The sequence below is a fragment of the Thermobia domestica genome, chromosome 9 (assembly GCF_964235325.1).
Source record: "Thermobia domestica chromosome 9, izTheDome1.hap1.1, whole genome shotgun sequence".
NCBI classification, from domain to species: domain Eukaryota; kingdom Metazoa; phylum Arthropoda; class Insecta; order Zygentoma; family Lepismatidae; genus Thermobia; species Thermobia domestica.
Genome location: NC_137462.1, coordinates 40,606,197 through 40,629,840, shown reverse-complemented (window position 1 = coordinate 40,629,840; position 23,644 = coordinate 40,606,197). Strand labels below are relative to the sequence as shown.

The following is a 23,644-nucleotide window of genomic DNA, read 5'->3' as shown; positions in this document are numbered from 1 at the left end:
ATCGCGAATCATAAGCTCTACAAAGATGCTTTTCTCGCTCATTGGTTGCAAAGTTTTTGTAGATTGTTCAGATCTAATTTAATATTAAAAAAAAACTTGGCCGTTATTAATTTATTACATTTTTAAGAAGTATAGTGGAAGTGTTGAAATTTTAAAAAAGTAAAGCATCATATTCTACGAGTTATACATCCCAACACGACAAAAAAATAAACATTCCATTTACTCACCTCGCTTTGGTTGGAAAAACATTTAACATTGTCTCTATGCAGAACATTTGCTTTGTTTCTTTGTAATTTCTGTCACTTAAAGTGTTTTGTAGTTATAGTGCAAAATTGTCGATCCTAAATAGTTTATATTTAAATTCTTTCTACATAAATGTTATTATTATTACTACTATTAAATTTTCAAACAAACTTTTATTGTTAATCCTTCCCATATTGCCCGTAAGTTACAGAAGCTCACATGAAAATTGACTTTTAGTTGAGCACATTTATTTTGGGTACGGATCTAACAACAAAGTTACGAAGCAATTGGATTGCATTTTATATTGATAGTCCGAGTTATGGAGAGTATTTAAACAGCTCTGATCTTCCTCCTTACGTACCGCCACACTTTGAATTCTTAAAACTTCATTGTATTTTATCATAAATATAGCAATAGTCAAATGCAATATCTTGGATCAAAGTATGTTTTATTATTTATGCTGTAAATCCCAAGGAAAAATCTTGCAGGAATTTCAATACATATTCACAACGGCACCTCTTATCTATCACCGTGGAGTGGTGCAATATCCCTGTCAGGTAAATTTATAAAATTTACCTATGACTGATAATTTCAATATTTTGTGTTTGTCATCATAAATCATATAGAATTCCTTTAACACACTTTTTTCTCATGCTCTTTTCAGAACTCACAATACAAAGCTTTACAGACGAATGCTTTGCTACATGGCATGCAAACAAATCACCACAATCAAGAAGAAGAACAGGAGGTCTAAACAAGAAACATGATCTGCCGATGCAATTCAAAAAAGGATGGGCGCGATGGCTCAGTGGTAGAGCATTCACCTCCGGTGCTAGGACCAACTAAATAAATAGTGGATCCCTAGAGAACAGGAACCAAATTATTTGACAATTCCTAAATGTGTTTGATAATTTCCAAATTTAACGGTATTTCTAGATAAGTCTCGCACTGAAAACTTGCGTTAATATAAACATATCTTGTCAAAGAAAATAGTCATATATATATATATATATATATATATATATATATATATATGTATATATTACCCATATAATCATATATGGTGTTAAAACCTCATCAAATAAGATAAATCTGGTCTATAACCGACCACGTGGTGAACACATAGCAATACAAATATTTGGCAAAACTTTTTACCCATGAAAGGGAATGAGCTAGATCATCCACATTTACAATTATTTGTATTAGTGTCCTAGCAAACATTTACCAAATTTTATTATTTTTTAAATTTCCTAACATCCTATGTACCCTTCCAAATTTTGAAAAAGAACATCAATGTACTCATGTCTTAGAAAAGAAGGAAGTCTGCACTCAACCATGTAATCATATAATGTAATCAACTCTCATCAAGGGGAATACATTAGGTCAAAAACCTCCGAATTTTGAACTTTTGGCAAATTTATACCCATGAAAGTAAACGAGATAAACCTCCAAGCTTACATTAATATACATTAGGGTTTTAGAGAAGATTTACCAATTTTTATGTTCAGATAATTGACAAATTTAAGGAGTGGCCCTATGTACCCCTCCTAAAATTTTAAAGAGACCGTGTTCAAGTATGTATTTATTATCAAATAAAATGAATACCTAACCATATAACGTAATGTTAACTCATCAAAGGGGATAAATTAAATCAAGAACTTTCAAATTTATACCCATTAAAAGAACGACTTGAACCACACAAATTTTCCCTTCCAAATTTTGAAAAAAAAAACCATCAATGTACTCATGTCTTAGAAAAGAAGGAAGTCTGCACTCAACCATGTAATCATATAATGTAATCAACTCTCATCAAGGGGAATACATTAGGTCAAAAACCTCCGAATTTTGAACTTTTGGCAAATTTATACCCATGAAAGTAAACGAGATAAACCTCCAAGCTTACATTAATATACATTAGGGTTTTAGAGAAGATTTACCAAATTTTATGTTTAGATAATTCACAAATTTAAGGAGTGGCCCTATGTACCCCTCTAAAATTTTAAAGAGACCGTGTTCATGTATCTATTTATTGTCAAATAACGTGAATACCTAACCATATAACGTAATATTAACTCATCAAAGGGGATAAATTAAATCAAGAACTTTCAAATTTATACCCATTAAGAGTACGACTTGAACCACACAAATTTGCAGTAATGTATCCTTAAAACGCCCATTGACGTAACTGCTGCGTCGGGGCTTTTAACCCCAACAGTTCAACCCCTAATGTAATTAAAGTAGAAAGATGATTTCCATACTAACGTATTCCTAAATGATGTAGCTTTTAGCCAGTGTGAATTTTATGTGCTATGTGCGTAATGCCACGGCGGGGGTAAGACGTTTGTGAGGGCATTCTCCCTTGGGGTACACTCATAAAAATGATATGTGAAGCAATGAAGTAGGGACTGTATTGCAGTAGGTACCAGGTTGCCACAACATGGCAATATGCTGCTGTATTTGTACTTCTTGCATATTTGAAGGAAGTAGGAAGGGCGCCAGAATTGGCCACTTTTTTAAAACGTAAATTGCATTTATTTTTACTAAAAACGTCAATAGCTCAGTCCCTAATTAACCCTTATCCGGGCAAGACATTTTTGTAACGTAAACGGGCAACCGGGTCCTGTGAGGCCCAGTATATATTTTAAGTGCAGAATACACAAAATCAATGCCTATTGTCACTTACTGTTTAGACTAGTCTAGAATGTACCGGTATATATTTTTGTCAAGTAGCGAAACTTCGTCTCACGCTTTTGTAAGCCGCCAAGCAGAATAGCAAATCCGGTCCAGACATTTTTGTAACGTAAACGGGCAACCGGGGCCTGTCAGGCCCAGTATATATTTTAAGTGCAGAACACTCAAAATTCAATGTCTGTTGCCGCATACTGTTCCGACTAAAGGTTACAATAGTCACGTGTTCAATATATAATTACGTGACAATTTGATCTAATATTTGACAGGAATTTCACTAAAGTTATACGGGGCCTCCTAGGCCCCGGTTGCCTGTTTACGTCAGGAAAAGATTTTCAAATTAAAAAAAAAAAACATTAGCTTTACCAACTCGATATGTTCATGATTTTAATATGTATGGTTATTGAGAAATTTTAGAAAAATGAAGCTACTAGGTCTGGGAGGCCCCGGTTGCCCGGATAAGGGTTAAGCTAGAAATATGATTTTGTACCAACGTATTCCTCGGGGTTGAATCTTTCCGCTAGTTGTATTCTATGGACATGATCGTTTTTTTTATTTTCATCATGTTTCATCAGGTTTTGAGGAGCCATTCCACCTCCCTTTGTGATACCGCCATAAATATAGGTAAGTGAAGCAATGAAGTAGTCTCCTACATGATAATAACCCACTTGTGTGCTTGTCGCTTATAGGGAAAGGAGGAGCAAATTTGTCAAACCAGGGCCCTGCGAAGTTAATTTTTCATATTTTGTATGTTTTTGTGCTTCTTATTTTTCTCCTAATATGGCTAGAATTCCACTAATCTTCCTCTTCGGAATCTGTGTTTATAAGCTCTTCAACTGTGCATGTATCATGATCCTGTGATAATTAGGGGGTCACCATGGCTTCTAACGCGGTCTGCAACAGTCCTTCGAAACTGATACACAGGGCTCCATCTGTTCTTCTCGTGTATCCTCCATTGTATGCATATAAACAGCTCGTTGTGAGGCGAAATGGAAGCAGTGCCTAAAACACAGCGAATTACTCTCAATCTACCGATACAACAATGCTCTCACCTAGTAAGAGTACACATGAAAGACAACTCTTTCACAAACGTGCCGACATTAGACAAGAAAGGATACTGCGGTACAATAATCAGTCTCAGTCTTTGTGGATCAGCCCTCGTATAATATTAGTTAAAATTTTTGAGTTGATTTGAAAGGAAAAGTCGGAAAATATATTCAAAAGATTTATGGATAAACTTAATCCCTTTCTGCATGATTTTTTTTTCTTTTAGCGAAAAAATAATCGGTATTGGAAATCCTCATATGGAAACTTGGAAAATGAATCAAAACTTAAATTTTATATTTTTCACTTAATTCCGACAAGAATATAAGTGATGTAAGTGCCATATATGACACACTTACAACACACAAATTACATGTCAGATGACATAAAAATCTCATTCATACACGTCAATATCTCACACAGCAGACAAAACAGTTATTTGACGCCTTTGGTAAATCACAAGAAAGCTAAAGTAAAAAATAGGGTATGCGCCATATATGGCACGGCGTGCGGTAAGGGGTTAATTCAACAATTTTACAATAAGTTCAACAATTTAATACTACTAGCTTAAAAATGAAGCTCTATAATAAGAAATTAAATATAACGTCAAACAATTTTATAACAATTTAATTTGAAAGTAATAGCAAATGATTTCCAAATAGGTAAATATATAATTAGAAACAGCAATATTGCATACAGTAAACAATAGTTAATCCAAAATTTGGAAAACGAATATATATAAAACAAAATATTAACAGTTACCAAAATTACACCATATTGCATTTACAAACTTCCATGTTGTTATTAACACATTTTACACTTCGAAAGATGCTTTGTTCAAAAAATATATTGATATATCACGTTCAAAACACTACAACCATAATAGAAAACGAACCCATTGGTTTCAATCAATTTAATTGACTGACTAGGACCAATGTTTTCCAGCAAAATTACATAGGCTGATTGAGAATTAAATTTTGCAGATAACACCATTCAATTTTCTTTCTAACTTGAATTTACTTACGATGTTTGAATACATACAGAGCGAATACGTGATAATAACAATAATCGTATTTCTCAAACTCTTGAAAATAGATACTTCACTAAACATTGCACTGTTCGTCCCTTCGTAGATATATTCACTAAGTATCAAACTTTCACCAACAATTGTGTAGAACATTTTCTGATTCTACGTATATAATACTTTTTATCTAACATATAGACGATTGGTGTTGGACTTAGAGAATATTCCAATTGAAGCTATTAAACATTAACTATAGAAAATGTAAAACTTTTCCTGTTGATCGTACAGAAAATTTTCTGTATTGTATATATAACATTCGGTGTTGTTCCTATTAAATATTTCCAGGCGTTTCTATTGAATACTCCTTGTCGATCGTAAACGTAGTTAAGAACCCTCTCTTCAACAAGTAAAACCTATCAATAATAATTAATTTTTTTTTCCACTTTATAACAAGTGGTGCTCACTACGCATCAACTGAAATCAACTTTTAGTATTATTGTTATTCCATAACTCATTACACTCAGCAGGTTAACTAAATAGGTTGCAAATCGAAAACCACACAACATCCTGTCCAGCGTCTTAAAGGGTGCTGAAGGAACATAAATATATTAGTTATCCTTAAGAACAGTTTTACCAGCACGAAGAAAAGGATGCGCAAAGTAGGTCTAGAATGTTCATTTGCTTTGGTAGAGCTTCTTTGCATGAGTAGTATTGTATTCCATTTCTTACCTGGATTTCAGGTAGTCTCTCTCGCCTATTATTTAGGTGTGCGTTTTTTCTGATTCAACAATTCAGTTGAATATATATATATATATATATATATATATATATATATATATATATATATATATATATATATATATATTCCCGTTAATCTAGTACATTTCTGCTGCTTGATTTAAGTAATTTCAAAAACACTATCTATAGTGTGCAAATGTAGTAATTATATCGAAAAAATAACCAGTCTTGTTATATCTTGTTTTTCTATACACCTATGGACGTATGTGGTTTATTGACAGACATAGCTACAGGCCTGCTGGATGCCAAACATCTTAACTCCACAATAGAAATTTTCCGAGAATGAAATTTGAAGTTCAACATTTCATAAATAATTCATATTATTTTTATGTTTGCAATCAAAAACCATGACTATGAAGTTTATGGTTTTATAATTACTGTTTACGAATACATTATATATGTATATGTACTGTGTATATATATAAATGAATACTTCGTTTATATATATATATATATATATATATATATATATATATATATATATATATATATATATATATATATATATATATATATATATAAACAAAGTATCCATTTATAGAAGTGAATGGAAGTATTGGTCCATTTTTTTTAATATTTGAAATTAGACTACTTGGGATCCAAGCAGTCCATATGGAAACTGACGTGATAATTTCAAGGTAAAACATCTTTTATTTCACGCAGGAGTAGTGTTCTCGTTATGACTCAAAAATACAACTTACAACGATTGGCGTTAGGTAGTCATTTTTATAACAGCAATAACACCCTTAAAATTGAGAACTGTGTTCCAGAATGACATTCTTCAAATAACATGAAGCTTTTTGTCAATAAACGGATATGAATGCTTTTCTCTTTTGTAAACCTTATATATTTGCCAGTCTTCATTTGTAATGTATGACTGGCTCAAAGGAAGATAGTGGTCTGTCACATTTTATAACTTTGGAATAAAAGAATGTTTAAAATTCACATTGCAACTCAATGCAATAGAATATAACAAAGAATTTTTTTCTGTCATCCGCAGACACATTTACAAAATTAAACTACCCACATATTGTTTTCTGGTTCGATCCTAACCCACCCCACCTAATAACTAAGTTTCACCCAAGAGGATGCGGTGGATCAGTGATAGAGCGTTCACCTCCGGTGCGTGGGGTCCTTGGTTCGATCCCAGCTCACCGTGTGGACTTTGTGGTGGACAAACACCGTGCTTGTAGGATTTCTCGGGGTTCTCCTGTTCCCTCCCCCGTTCTTCATTCCACCATTTCATTCATTTCTCATAATCATCGTCTCCTTTAGCCTAACTAGCCTAATTGTGAGACGTAAAACTTAAAGATTTTTTTAAAAAATTAACCGTAACTAGGACTTACAATTGTGTTACCCAATTTCCAGAGTCTACCTGATCTTATAACTTTTAATCATGGGTTTGTAATGATTCACCCCCGTTTGAAGAGAGAAAAATTGTTCCTAATCAATATGTATCGCACATCTTCTTAACGTAACTTGTCAATAGTACACATTCTGTAAAACCGTTCTTCCACATATATAAGTTATCTATTTGTAATACAAATGCTAGGAATCAAAATTCCACAATTCCTTGTTGTCCACAATTCCAAGCACATTGTAGCTTAAATTTCTACACTTACTCCTAATTCCACTATATTACTAAATACCATAGCATATCGTAAAACGGAATTAATTGCTCTTTCTTTAAAAATTTACCAAGTAATTAATAAAGAACATTTAATCTTCCTGTATTAATAATATTAATTGGCACAGAACCACATGTAATTGCCATCCAATTTTAAGCTTCTAAATCAAACATGCTGTCAAAATCAGAATAGAAGATAATACAATTTCTGCTTTATGTGAAAATAAGTCTGGTTTCCTCTTGTTCTCCATTTTGCAAATTAAAGTGTCGTAATATTTTGTCAGAACGTCGAAGAGTACGTATGAAATTGTAGCATGTGAATGTCTTATTGCCTCAACCCTCATATCATATTTATTTCATGTTTTACTTCCTTTTGGATGAAACGAAAAAAAATATGCGCAGAACAAGACCAAGATAATCACTGAAATCTTAGTGAAAATCACTTTAGTAGATGTTTCTATAAGTTGCAACCTGAAAGAAAATGAAAAAAATACTATTAATCATTAAATAATGTTGATTAAATAGTTTGAAAAGTTAAATAGAACATTGTTGTGTACGTAATGTATAAATTCTTTAAATTGTGTCCAAACAAAACTTGCTCGAGCAATACCCCAGTCTACTGTTCATCGAAGAAAGTGACACATCGAAGAAAGTTGTGTTGGGTTGTGACACAACAGTTAGTAACAGACGTGTTTGCATACCAGATCAGCTATTAATACGTGGCATTTGACTGCATTGGTACGAAAAAAGTATGGTGTTGATTGTACACCCATTCGGCATTTATCAACGAGCTGTGATTCTATTCTTGTCAGCCAAGGGTTGTTAGTCTTCTGAAACTCATTAGAGTGAGAAAAAAACTTTGTGAAGAAGTGTGTACCGAAGATAAATGTAAATATCAATACGAGGTCATGATTAATGATGACATATGCCTGGCCTGGACCTCCCCGAAACTTTCATGACAAATTCTTCACATTTGTCTTCAATACACTTTTTTTTTTTTTTTTTTTTTTTTTTTTTTTTTTTTTTTTTAGAAATTGATACATACTGCCAAATCTTTCTACGCCGAAGCCTTGAAAGCGTCAGCTAAACAGTGGAATAGATGTGTAATTGTAGCAGGGATTATGTGGAGAAAGGCATATACAGCTCTCACTCTTTGAAATGTTTTCTTTCTATTTCTTTCGTGAACGTCCCTCGTCCATGTCCACGGCACGAAATTTCGTATTTGAATCCAGTAACCAGGATACAGTTTCCTCGTCAATAGCGACTTTGTGATAGGTAAATTCGATACTTATGTGAGTGGGCACCCATTGACGAGTTTCTGGCTATGTCACTGCAGTAGTACAAACATGCTGATGGATGCTACTTTAATGGATATTAGCTTGAAGTTTGGTTTCTTTGATCATGTTACAGCAAAGAGCTCAAAATATATGAAATTCCCTTTCTATTGGGGATATAAAATAAGCATAACTTTTCTGAAATACTCAATTTTCATTATTTTTATATAATTTATCTAAAACGGGACTTTGCCTTCAGAGCAGAGTTGTCCTCTCTTATCATTGACTTTCACAACATAAGAGTAAAACTTACATAACTTCTGCTCACAAATAAATTTGGTCGTTCCCCTCAACATTTTGAGTCAGTGCTTAACAATTTCCAGATGTATATTCTAGAATGGTATAAACTTCACGTTCGTATGAGAATCGTATAATATATTATGTATGATTGAGTTTTTCATCGGTTATGGACACCCAGAGCAAACTGAAGTTGGTCGAGCTTAGCCTTTAGCTAAGTCGATGCGTATTTATTAGTATTATTGAAAATTTTCCATCCAACCTTCTTTTGGCTATAAATAAAAATAAATTCATGAAATAATTTATTATTTTCATTAGACGATAGAAAACTTACTTTTTTCTTGATTTTTGGACTTAGGTTTTGAACTTGTGATCTTGTGATATATGTTGTGCACAGTCTTCAGCGATTCCGACTATTGTTCCGTTCCTTGATCATACGAGCTTACCTATCTCGTTATTTGATTCAATACTGGAAAATCTGTTACAATTAAGGTAGAATGAAAACATGTTACTACAAATTATTATTATTATCAATTTTTCCTTAATTTTACCTTGGTCTCTGTGAACTGATATGGGGTGTGCCCGTAATGACAATAGGTTAAAGTTTCTTAAAGAATTTTGTGATTTAGTTTATAAATACAGCCAATTCTATCTCCATTATCGAAGTTGGTGTATAGTTGTGATTTATGACTGTTGATTTTAGGCGTATTCAAGGTTTATATATCAAATGCCTTCATCTCATATATATATTGTATTGTAATTGAAGTCAATTTGTAGCATTTTGTTACTTTTCTTCTTACCCAGTATAGTAAAAAGAATAGGAAGGGATATTTGTGTCGTTTCAGACATAATCATAGTGATCCTGAAAATACGAAGCAAAAAATGTTAGATAATAGGAAATACGCAACGTATCATTGTAACTTGAGTAGGAAAATAATAATACATTATCTTTGGCTTGAGTAGGGCAGGCAAAAGGCAGATACCATTTTCTTGAAACCGTAATTGGTTGTGACATTCTCAGTTTACGCATGGAACCCAGAGTGCCAGCAAAGATTTGGGTTAACTAAACCATTCTGCTAGACATTTTAGAGTAACGTATAACTTATTGAATTACTGAACGAGCTACGGGCATTTCTACTTAGTATAGTTACTTATTGTGAGTGAATGAATGGAGCTGGCATTGTCATCATGCTTTTTGATTCTAGAGCTGGGTCTAGGACCTGGTTACATTTTGCAGTGACACGCCAAGTTGTTAACTATTATCTTGCCCGAGTCTTTGGTATTGAAGTATCTAGGTGTGAATGACGTTCTCCCATAAGCTCAAACATATTCCTGCATCATCTAATAGTTCGATACATTCTATTTTACTCACTTGCTGGACCACGGAAAAGCCACATATAAAATTAATTTAGTAATGCTATGATGTGATTGTATTACAGTGTTCCTAAGTTCCAAACTGTTAAACGCTTTTTTACTGTTGATAAAACTCAATTATTAGAATTATAATTCAGTACACTGTGTAATATTTGATTACTGCTTCATAAACATTTAAATATTAATTACAAGATGGTTATTAAAAAATCGTTTACCTAACATTGTTAGAGTCATTAAGTCTAGGGGCCCCAGACGGGCAAGTTATGTAGCTAGAACATTTCCAAAAGGTAGGAACATTTCAAATGTTATCTGGAAAATACCATGAAGAAAACCTTGCCGCAGATTGGAAAACAATATTAGGATTGATGTCGCATAATTAAGAATGAAAAGTCGAAACTACATCCAGTTGGCTAAGGACAGAATCAACTGAAAACTTTTTTGAATGCAGTTTCGAACATACGAGTTTCATAGAAAATAGAGGTACTTAGTTAGTTACTAAGTAATTCATTTATGGATTCCAGCCGATAATAATAGCAATAATCATACAAGGAACAGTTTATGTTTGATATGTTTCGTTGAGTAGGTGCATATCAAATACATAGAATTCATAGAGAATGGCGCAAAAGTGGAATCTTGACGACATTAGGCATGGATGTATGATCGAAGATATGACGAAGTCAATTTACTAAAGGAAAGAAGTTGAGTATGGATCGTAGTGCAATTTCACGAGTCTGGACAATATTTCAAGAGGGTTAAAATATTCAAAAGTAATATTCAGAGAGTCACCAAAGTAGCATAATGCAACGCAAGTGGCCTTAACTCAAACGAAATCTTAATAAACTACCTGAACCTGTGCTCTCTACACAGCGCATCATTCGCATACGAGCATAAATCTCCTTATCATTCCTTACAACATCTGTACATGCCCCTTTACAGACACAAGTGAAAGACGTATTGATTAAAAAAAAAAAAGCCAAGGGGTATAATAAAGAGGAGACTTTTTTGATTATTTTTTCTCAATATCTCGCACAGTTTGCAAGATTTGAGCCTGCTTCCAGTTGGAGTTTCTAATTCATGTATGACCAATGTTTTCGTTCGTCTTGCATGCAGTATGTAATAAGCAAATACATTACATACAAAATTAATTATAATGTGAGTTATATATGGTGTTCATTGGGCAAAATACTCCCCAAAAAAGGGTGGAGACTGGAGAAATGGTTATCCTCCCTTTTCCATTATTATTTGGCCATGAAACAAACGCCTGAGACATATACAACCCGCATATAAAACAGTGTGGTGTTGGAATGTATAATGGTTAGGATGTGATGCTTTAGTTTTCTTTTTTTAATTTCAACACTTCCAATGTACCCGTAAAAATGTAATAAAGAAATAATGTCCGTGTTTTTTAAATATTCAATTAGAACTGGACAATCTACATGAAATTTGCAATCGGTCAGTGAAAACGTCATCTTTCTATAGAGCGTCCCACCCTTAGATTGCAGTACAGGAGTAAATGACAATGCTTTTCCTTATGCCCATTGTTGCCAAACTTAGCCTGAATTTTAGAAATAGTTTATTTTACTAGGTATGAATAAATTATTGTAGAACATTGTATTCTTTATCAAATAATCTGTTTTTCTCACATCAAGAAGAATTTTTAAGTATTGAAATAAATTGAAAGAGTGAAATCTTGCTAATGGCAAATTCTAACGTCGCGTTAAATATATCACGTCATAAGTTCGGTACTCTAAGAGATACAACGATGAAACTTATACAGCTATTAATACCATATTTGGTGCCAATGTTGGAAGAGTTTGCATTCAAAAAAACTTATTGAATTTTAAAATAAAAAATAAAATGTAAGAGAAAGTGCATATACTATTCCAATGCAATATCTGAAAAGTTGACTAGTGAGAAACTTTTTTATTTTTCAGGTTAGATGGGGGTGCAAAGCGAGAAAAATATTGAGAAAAGATTGAAATTATTTTTAAAACAATTCGCAGGTCAATATCTTTCTTTATTTAGGTTTTATGACTTTTAGTGTTAAGCATCAACTTTCCAAAGCGCGCGCATCTGACCAGAAGAAAAGCAGTGATAAATCTTGCGGATGATATTTTCCTTATAATGTTTGTTTTAAAGTTACTGATGTAGAGTATTGTGCTATAACGATGAGTGTTTACTGTTGACGGTATGCGAGCATGAATCTACTGCATAACGGAAGCATATTCGCAAAATCGAATCCTGGACCTCACCTACGATAAACATTGCGTCAACTCCACTCAATCTTACGTTCCACTACTTACTTCGCTCGTTTTCCTTGAGTTGCACGCACACACATACATACATGCATACCTATATAATATGACCAATATCTATTAATAATAAGTCTCCTCATTCCTGGTGATTAGTTTTGTAATTGATTCATTTATAGTAGTCCATAATGCTGTTTCAGATGCTGACAATTTTGAAATAAAAGTTGGTTTCGTTTGCAACTCCACTTCTCTTATTTACTTTAAATACACATATGAAAATGACAAAAGCGTTCATAACAAATAACATGAGCTCACAAAGCAGAATGAAAGGCCTCTTTATTCTCCCCCCCCCCCCATGCTTCTTTAGGAGCAGGGTTTGATAATTCTGTTTGGTTTTGTTTCCTCGCCCAACGATCTGTATCTTGTTGGCTGTCACTACACGTGATTTAAAGTCACAACTTGCGCGTTTGTTTAGAACAGACATAATGGGGTTTCTTTTCATTCTTCTTCTGTTTCCAGACTGATAGAGGTGTCAGAAGTGAGTATAGAAACTAGGGAGGTTCAGTTCCTATTCACCATTGCATTTGTCATAATCATCATCATCATATTTTATTGGCAGGCCACTTGCTGCAACTCAGAAGCTTCCACGGTCTTCGGTTAACCTCTTCGTCTTCAAGTATGATTTTTCTATTTTGATATCGTCCAGTAATTGTAGTCTCTTTTCGTCCCCTCCCTCTTTTTCCTGCCACCATACCCTCTAGCACGTCCTTCATGATACAGTCTTAAAACATCGGAAGTGGGGAGAAGCCGCCTTCACAATATACTTTATGATGTAACTTGTTTGACAAACGGAATTGGATTAGCGGATATTTTGCTTACACAGACGAATGAGCGTTCTCGTATGTCACATTTTCTCGTCACTTATCACTATCACCTTACTCCAGTTTTCACTCTTATCCAAATTCAGTAGCAGTATCTTACCCATTGCTATTCCTTACTTTGCCCCACAATCGGTACAGGAAATTTGTGTGTGGAACTGTTTAGCCTGCCATTTATTTCAATCATATGTTTTCTATTCGTTTCATACGTTCTCTCGATTTCGTATTGCTTACATCAAAATTTTATTGCAACGATTTATAAACCATTATTTAAAAAAAAAAAACTTCTAACACACAATTGTTAGACTGTTATTTCGTACCCTCCAATTCGCCGTTCTAAATGGAATTGCGCGATTGGAATGACAAAAGAGTTGAAAATATATGAATTTAAGAAGGATTTATTTACAGACTCATCACTCGTTCTGTCTTTCTTGTTCTTCGAAAGAAAACATACGGCGGAAGAAATGTGGCAACAGCGCGCTCCATTTACTCTGTACTGCAATCTAAGAGTGGGACGCTCTATAGAGCCTGTAGTTTCCGAGATCTCATTGTCGAAAGGATTGGACACATAAACGTAGTTTAAAGGAGTTCCAAAGATTTCAGCACAATTCATTTGCATTTATTTCGGAGAAGGCTTATTAAAGGCAAAGGCCTTTGAACAATAATTTAAAAGGATAAACTTTGTGAAAAATATTTCTATAAGTAATTTATTTAAAGTACACTCTTTTAAAAATATTTGTCTTTGCTATAACCCCTTCGGGATCCTATGGTACAATTTGTACCATACGCATTTTTCATGATACATTTCGTTATTTCTCTTCTATTTGAGCTTTTTCGTCCGTTTTTTTGTTTTTTTTTTGTTTTTTTTTTTTTGTTTTCCAAGTCCAGAGGCCTTGTAGAAGATATTACGTATGGCTTCAGACCGTCCTGCGTCCAGACATAGGAGGTGATGACGTCATAAGTCAAAAATTTCTTTTCTCATTTTCTAAGCGTATGTTCAATATTTTTTTGGCGGGCTTATTTTTCTACGTAGAAAATTGAAATTTTGCACAAATATTCAGTCCACCGAGTAGTATTTACCAGATGTTTTGTTCCGATGTAAAACAGGGGGGAACCAGATGGGCAAAGTGGTAAAAAAGAGATATTTTTACCCCCAAAATCCCGTTTTTCGTCATTTTCCCGCCTCACATACATGATGGGGACACTTAAGTCATACCGTCTAAAAGGCTGTTCCATTCTAAAGAGAATGACGGTCGAATTATTATTTCAGGGTAATTAGGGACGTCTCAGTGATTTTTTTTTCAAAATATACTTCTGTACAGGGTAACATGGGGAAATTTCTGAATTTTTTTCTGGCGGGTCTATTTTTGCACCCAGAAGATTGAAATTGTGCACAAACATTCAGTCCACCGAGTGGTATTTAACGGATTTTTTTCAGATTTCTGCGTTAAAACAGGGGGGTCCAGAGGGGCTAAAAGTTGATAAAAGGGATTTTTAGACCCAAAAAATCCCATTTGTCTGGAATTTCCCGCTTTAGATACATGATGAAGACATGTGAATGGTACCGTCTGAAAGGCAGTTCTATTCAGAAGAGAATATGGGCGACACATGACCCTAGGGTAATTAGGGATGTCTCAGGAATTTTTTTCCCTGAGATCATAGTGTTTTGTGGTAATTTGGGGCATTGTGGGAAATTTTGATAAAATTTCTCCCTCCCTTACTATTCAAGATAGAAACTTGAAATTTGGCACACACGTTCAGTATACAAAGTACTATTTCTCAGATTTTTTTAGATGGCTACGTTCACACAGGGGGGGCTCAGGGGGGGCCAAATTTCGAGAAAAAAATTTTCTCTCCGAAACTTTCACTTTGACATTTTTTCCCCGCTTCTGGTATATGGTATGAGCATGCAAGTGGTACCATTTGAAAGCCACTATTCTGAAGAGAATGAGGTATGAACCATGATCCTAGAATAAATAGTGACGATACAGTAGCTGCTTGACTGAAAGTCTAAAAAATAGCCCAAAAAGCCAGGATCCGGAAAGGGATAAACGTAAAATCACAAATAACCGAAAATCAAAGGTTTGAAAGCCAAAGTTATAGGTTACAGCTCGGTCGCTCTTAAATGGTACTGTAGCATTTTAATAGATAGATAAATAAATAAATTGAAACAAATATCAACAATAAATACTGTTTCATTAGCTGTTTCAATTGTGGCATCAAACATTTGTCCAAAAAGGAACTTCTACACTTTGTGTAATCTATCTATCTAAATGTTCGTTCTAGATCTCAAACCTGATTCACTAAAAGAAATATAGTTGTTGAAACCAGAAATTTTTGTTATAGTTCAATGATAACTCACCTTTTCATGCGTTTTCTTGCTTTGTTAGCCATGCTTATATCTTCTTTCAGGAGAAACCTCTTAATCCCTTCGTAGTAAACAGAGACGTAACTATCCCAGGATACCTCTTTAATATCGAAACTGAAAGTCATCTTATCTGAAGCCTCCATTTCTTTTGAAAGTGCTTCAACATTTTCACATTTAAAATCCCATTCTCTTAGGCTGAAATACGCAACTTTGCTTGACATGGAATTAATCTTTTTCTGAAGACGTACCATTCTGAAAGTAATAGTTATTTAGTAATACAATTAATTCTTGTAGGATAATGGAGGAAATCCTTATGGACAAAAACAGAGATCAAGTGGTATCCACGAAAGTGTGAATACCTTATGAATTGACAAATAACAACTGCAAACAAACTAAACTGTATTAAAGCTTACAATCTAGGCGTACAGCCTACAGCAGGGCATCTACAGCATAACCCAAGAAAGTATGCTATAGATGAGTTTTAAAATACTTCTGCTCAGTTTGCACCCATAGAGAACGGACTATGCACGTGTACTTTTGCACTACTCAACTGCGCTAAAACAGAAATGTTACAGCAATTACTGAAATATTTCTTTCTTTCATTAATATTCAACATCACATTGCAACCCCAGTTATGCTCAATTTGGCGATTGTTCTGTGTTTCTTTATCCACTTCTCATTCTTCCTACACCATGGAAAACAAAATTAATTTTAAAAACATTCAAAAAATTGAAATTTCGAAATTTTAAAGGAGAAAATTTATTTATTCATATAGTGAAGTTAGAGAATAAAGACGTCTTTTGTTACACATTATACTTTCTATGTAGAATATTTATTGCTAATATTTGATTTTTTCAAGTATTATTCCACCTTCGAATAACTCCCAAGATGCAAACCAACCTCACTGACACAACTATTTCAATAAACATAATCAGAAAATGTAGTCACACCTTAAATTGAAACCACGAGACTAGGTGAATTTTGTTTTGAACAAAAATACTTATATTGTCCTAACAAATAAAAATTTTCATCTCATGATATTTCTTTCCGATATTTTTCTAAACTCTAGCTTGAGGAATCAAGAATACAATATATCATACTAGTTAAATCAGCTCATTCAACCTAGATGAAGCTTAGCATGGTGGTAGACATTCACATTTTCTAGACACTTGAGAAATATTATCATACACACACACTTGGTTTCGAAATAATCAAAGTTTGGGTTTCCACTTACTAAACATTACTCTTTACTTACAAAGAGAAACTTTCATCTGGTGATATCTCTTTGCGACATTCACTGATTGTAACTTGAGTAATCAATAACACAATATATCGTACGAGTTAAACCAAATCATTCAATCTAGATCAACCTTGGTATGGTGATAGACGTTCACATGTTCTATACACTTGTGAAACATTATCACACACACACACGCTTGGTTACTGAGTGTTGAATAATCAAAATTTAGATTTCCACTTACTAAATATTACTTTTAACTTACAAAGAAAATCTTTCATCTGATGATTCACTGATTGTAGCTTCAGAAATCAAGAACACAATACATCGTACGAGTTAAACCAACTCATCCGATCTAGATTAAACTTGGCATGGTGGTAGACGTTCACGTGTTCTAGACAACTGTGAAACATTATCGTATAGAGGCTCTTGGTTTCTGAGTTCTGGGTGATCAAATTTTGAGTTTTGACTTAATAAATATTACTCTACTTCTACAAAGGAAAACTTTCATCTCATGACAACTTTCTGACATTCACTAGTTGTACCTTCAGAAATAAAGAACATAGTACAAGTTCAACCCATTTGATCTAGATCAAACTTTGCATGTTGATAGACGTTCACATGTTTTAGATAAATGTCACGTATTATCATATGCAGATATTTAGTTTACGAGTTTTCGATGATCAAAGTTGAGGTTTGAACTTACTAAATTTTGCTCTCCTCGATCACTGAAACTCATCCGATCTTTATGTAAGTTGGTGTGACTGTAGACCTGGATGAGTTTAATATTCATGTGAAATATTTTGATTTATAATTGTTGTATTCTCGAATTATTGGGCAATAAATTGGGAGACCGAATCTAGTGAAATTTTTGTAAATGAAAATTTCAAATAACTATTTAAAACCAAATGTACATGGGTCAGACATGTTATTAGTATTAATTTGAGGCATAATGGAGTAAACGAGGAAACTTATTTTTAGTTATATTGTATAAAAGCAATTACATTACTAGTTCTTCTGTTTAATTGTTCTATTTAACATCTTTCTCAGTTCAACTCATTTCCACCTTTTTAATAATTATCTTTTCTCAAATATATTCAAATGTCTTGAGTTTCTTTTTGGCTATACATTTAGCGTTCACTTCGATTTCCTGTGGGAGAACATGTCGTTCGGATCCCCTGTTAAGATATAAGTCTATGTTTCATGTAGTTTCTATGCTGAGAAGGACGTTAAACTACTAATCAAACAACACTTTTTAAAAAGTGTTTTTCCTCTTTTGACCACTAGAACAACTATTACCAAGCCTTCTGCTTCTTGTTTAAATGGCTTTAAACCTTTCGCAGAGGAAGTCGACTTTTGTCGACAGAACCAAATTTCCTTAACATGCGAATATCGACTATAGTCGACGTGTTAAAATTTGTTTGTCAATATCTTGGCTTTGTCGAGAGTAGTCGCCAAAGTTGTACCGTTCATTTTTGTTTGTGTTCTATTGTTTTCGATAAACAATAGAAATCACACAGAAAACCTTTGGCGACTACAATCGACAAAACCAAAGATACAGACAAATTTTAACACGTCGACTATAATCGACATTCGCAGGTTAGGGAAATTTTTTTCCGTCGCCTTCCACAGTGAAAGGGTTAAACTAAGGATTTACGTCCAACTCAGCTCGATTTAAATGGCATTAGTTGCGAAAATATTCATATTTATGAAAATGTTTACATCATATTATTACACAATTATAATTTTATTAATATTATAATTCTGTAATATTATGACGATAACAATATCTCACGGAAACACTCATAAAACTGTGCAGTTCGCAAGTATGGGAACTCTGCTCATTTGTGCTTATCTGTTCCATAGTTACAGGCCAGAAACGGTAGATGTTTGTAAAAATTTTGTCGTATGAGTTCAGTACTTCAAAGTACTGTAAGTTCTATATCTCCCACACGCATATTACATAAAAGCATAAAGTAACAAGTTTAAAAATTTCAGTTTCAATGTGGTATACCAATCTATGATGGGATTGGTCACAAAGTTAAAGACTCATGATTTGTTCTTTTTGGTTTCTAGGATACATGGAAGATATGCACAGTTTGAAAACGAAATTCTTACACCAGCGTCTTCTTTCTTTTCGTCCTAAATTTACTTGATATATGAAATCTGTTGTGTTTCCTTCCCACTGATTTCTCTAGGTGAAACCACAGAATTGATTCTAGTTATGTAAATGAAATATCGTACCCCAACTTGTAAGGAAGATCGAAACAAAATTAACACATACTAATTTTAGTGAGCGTAGATCTGACACTAACTACTTACGTTGGTCTTTTTCTCAAAATCATTGAACATAAATCAATGACATAGGCGGGAATCAACTGGAAGACTATGAAGACAAAGTAATACTTGAAGTAACTGGTTGTCGGATTTCTACGAGGAATCCAGTATGTATTTAATAAAGGATCCTTGAAAAAACATTTTTCAGCTTCATCTGTCAAGTAGTCCCACGTAACAGGATTTAAAGTACTTGAAGTGTAGTTGTAAATCTTCATATCTTTATGTCTAAAATAAAAAAGTAACAACAAAATAAGTTAATGCTGTAGCACAATACAGTATGCCTATTTAGAGTGTTTACCACAAAAGATATATCAAAGCATAAATTAGGCTGTACCTACTGTTATGGATAGGAGTTCCGGACGAATTCCCATTTTCACAACACATAAATTAGACTACGAAAGATATGTGTCACAACAGACAACCGTGAAAATGATCCGGTATTGGCACATTATATATTAGGGATAGCATGCTCATACACCAGTGAACTCACTCTAGAAGAAAACTATTACAAACCCTGGATAGAGAATAAAAACTGATACCAGCCCTCTTGGGTACGAGACCAGATGAGTCACAAGTCATTATCGATCACTAACGCAGTAAACGCACCACAACTCAAGCCCACCTACTAAGATAATAATCCCGAGCTAAAAGGGGATAGAGACATAAGTTAGTGGAGTATTAGTTGAGTTCGAACAGGAAAAATTTGGTACAAAGCTTAATTTTTAAACACAAATGGAGGGAAATGTTCTTTACAATGTATCGAAAATCAGGTTTGGAGGAAAATTCCAAATGCAGTCAAATATTTACTATTTTGTACTTCATTTTCCTGTAAAAGGAGCTCGTCTTGATCAGCGTATTTTCCCGTTCATTCATCAGTTACACAGAGTACAAATGACCTGTAAATATATTATCATGTATTATCATGCTATTTATTATTTTTTGGTGGGAAAGGTTTAAAGTAGAGATGCAAAAAAGCCGGCTTTTTTGAATCGATGGTTTTTTTCACATAAAAAGCCGGCTTTTTTGGGAAAAAAACGAGAATTTTGGAAATTTTGGCTTTTTTCAACTTCATGATTTTTCTATCTAAATAGCTTTCTTATAGTATATTCTATAGTTAGATAAGAATTCCATGACCTGAATGTGATATTTCGCTCTGAAATTCACCATCAAGATGGATGGAGCACATGTTTTACGAATTAAAGCTAACATGAAGAATGTAGTATTTGAGGGTAATTTTAGAGGCTATTTAACTTTATTTTAACTTTTGAGTTATCGACATCTTTTTTCTTCTCTAGTTTGTCATCCGTGTTTCATTTCTAAGAGCTTGTAGTACTCTAGCTTCTAGCGCTAAAGTTAAACTTGCCCGTTTTTCTATTTATCCGTCAAAGCTTACGTTTTTCAATATATCCGTCAAACCGTACTTCCACATTTCTGTTATACTGTAGCTGTGAAGTGATTTAGCAATAATTTTCCGGACACAACCTTGAATACCAATTTATACAAATAATCAGTAGCGGATTTAGAAAAGTACTTTAGGAGGTTTTTTTTTTGATTGTTTCGTTTCCTAAAAAGTCCTAATTTTATTTGGGAAGTGCTTGAAGTTTATGAGTACAGGCATAACTAATATTTCGTTTCGTTTATATGTTTAGAAATAATCTTCCGGATACAACTTTAAAAATCATTTTATACTGAGAATCAGTGGCGGATTTAGAAAAGTATTTTGGGAAGGGTTTCTTACTAATGTTTAGTTTTTTTTAAACATTCGTAATTTTTATTTGACGGGAGCTTAAAGTTTATGAGTAAAGGTATAAATAATAGATATTTCGTTTGTTGCAGACATTCCGTAACTTTGGGGAACGGGCTTCAGTCCGAAAGACTGCCCCCCTAACCTTCGCAAAACCGTCACTGCTGGTAATTAGTAATAATAACGATTTAAAAAACAATAAAAAAGGAAGTCGCCCAACTCACAGTACACGCACTATTTCTACATTCACAGATGGAATGAAGAAAAGCTTTGTCAGAATGGTCGAATGCTGGTTGAATTCCGGACTTCCCGATAGAAGCGCAAAAGCTAATCACTCAGTCATGTTTGTTGTGCAGTTGTATTTATCTTAACTTAAATATATTCCGTAGTCTTTTTTTGGGGGGGGGGGGAGTTCCGTAATGATATGTTGAATCCCTCTTGTTAAAAATTCAGAAAACTTGAGGATTGGGTAAACTGTGATGGTGGTTCTATAAAACTTAACTGTAGAATTTCAAGAATATACAGAACCAAAAGCTCTAGATGTGCAGTCTTTAAGTGTATCATATAAATCTAAGTATTTCTCTTATGTTTTATTTTAATTTTATTTTGTTTCAAAAAGAGGGTATGGAATATTTTTAAGTAAAAATACTACATACTATTTTGCTAGTTATTTGTGTATTCTTTAAAAAGAAGTGTTTACTTTTAGGGTTGGCTGATTTACACCAACTTTTTTTTTTTTTAATAACTGGTTTAAACCACAAAAATAAAAAGAATGAAAAATGCGAATCGTGTGAACTTCATGGTAACGTTTCCAGATATCAAACCACGTGCAATAGCTTTATTTCCCTTTCACCTTTTAATCAAGGTGTCCCATGTTCAATTCTCGGTCGAACCACAATCCTTCTTTCATGCGTAACCCAAGTAGCGGTTCGGATGTCAGTTTAAGCGAGTCTTCTCCTTGATAACCTCGGTATTTCGTAAGGATGTTAAGCCTAAATATACGAAACAAACCAAATTGTATATTTCTACATGCCTAAATGCGTGTTGTTTTATAAAGAAGCCAATATTGCTTAAATATATTGATAGAAATTGGCAAAATTTATCGATTGCCTACGTAGCTTCCAACATTAGCTTGGATTGGACTTTCAATGATATCTACGTACCGGTACTAAATTTGTAATTTAATACCTCAGTTTTAGCGTACTGATTATGGTACGTTGACCTTTAAATTTTACATGCAAAGCAATAACAGGATTTTCCCGTTATTGTCTTACATTTCAAGTAATGACGGGATTTTCCCAATGGCTAGGGCGGGAGATTCTCAACTTAAGAAATTTACTGACCGCATTTCTTTAAGCTTATGGGAGTTCTTCCGGCATAACCCCGCTGTTGCATAATAACATCAAGGCGAAACAAACTTAGGCTATTTCTGTGAATATGTAATATAAATACATAAAGCAAAAAATCTAAGTCAAAAAAGCCTGGTTTAAACCAAAAAAGCCTGGTTTAAACATCCCCCCAAAAACGGGTTTTTGGCATTTTCAAAAACAATCACGGTTCTTGCCAATTCTGCTTACTTTTGTATATAGGAGGTTAAAAAATTCTTATTATATACATCCAAAAAAGCCGGTTTTTTTTTCGAGCCCTTGCATCTCTAGTTTAAAGGTAATTAGGTAGGTACAAATGGTCGAAAGGTCTAAGTGAATTTGATCTGTAAAAATAGTAGAAAGTCAAACATTATTATTACTTAACATGATACTTGAAGGTGTGGAGTGATCTTGATCTTGCAAGAAATCACATATTCGTTTTACCGTGAATTTTAGTATTTTTTGTTAAATCTTTTAGCTAACAACGATGAACATGAGAAACTATTTTGCTCTTTCTCAATAAGAATTATAAATTTACAGTTTACTTTATAAGCAGCAAACTCTCAGCATAAAGACGTGAGTGGACCTGAAAGGGCAGCTTCGGATATCACTCATTTAATAATATTTTATTTATATCTTGCATGGTTGTTCTCTCAGCTACGAATACGGCTATCAGACTTGCAACTGGTGGTTGGAAGAAGCTTGTCAGTGAGCTCCAAATCCATCTGAGGTGGTCATTGCATACATTTTGACCTGTTGTCACTGTACTGTATCTTGTAATTTTTCAAGTGCATTTTTTTAGAGTCGCTAAAAATTAAAGATATTAGGTAAATAGGAATTAGGGAAAGGTTCATTTGTAAGTAAGATTTTTATCATATACTATTACTTTGAGTTTATGTATAGTTTCAGATTTCAAAAAGATGGGAAGATGGGACGTTATCATTTCAAAGTTTTTCTCCGCTGGATATTATCAACATTTTGTCCTGCTTAATGTCAGCAATACAACAATACCAGCGGGTTGTGTAATGCGACGATTGCGAAACTGTGTGAATTGCGGTTAGGTGATTAATGGTATGATGTAATGTATAATTG

At 33.7% G+C, this 23,644-nt stretch overlaps 1 protein-coding gene across 1 annotated transcript in view; it reads right to left on the bottom strand.

Annotated features, from left to right (window-relative positions):
• Positions 1 to 23,644, bottom strand: part of LOC145660798 (putative fatty acyl-CoA reductase CG5065) — a 121,723-nt gene that overhangs the window by 27,507 nt on the left and 70,572 nt on the right. The window contains exons 7-8 of the mRNA XM_081726208.1: positions 19,511 to 19,666; positions 15,862 to 16,119 (exon numbers count right to left, since the gene is read on the bottom strand). Of these exons, the coding sequence (XP_081582334.1) occupies positions 15,862 to 16,119; positions 19,511 to 19,666 (414 nt within the window). The remainder of the gene's footprint in view (positions 1 to 15,861; positions 16,120 to 19,510; positions 19,667 to 23,644) is intronic.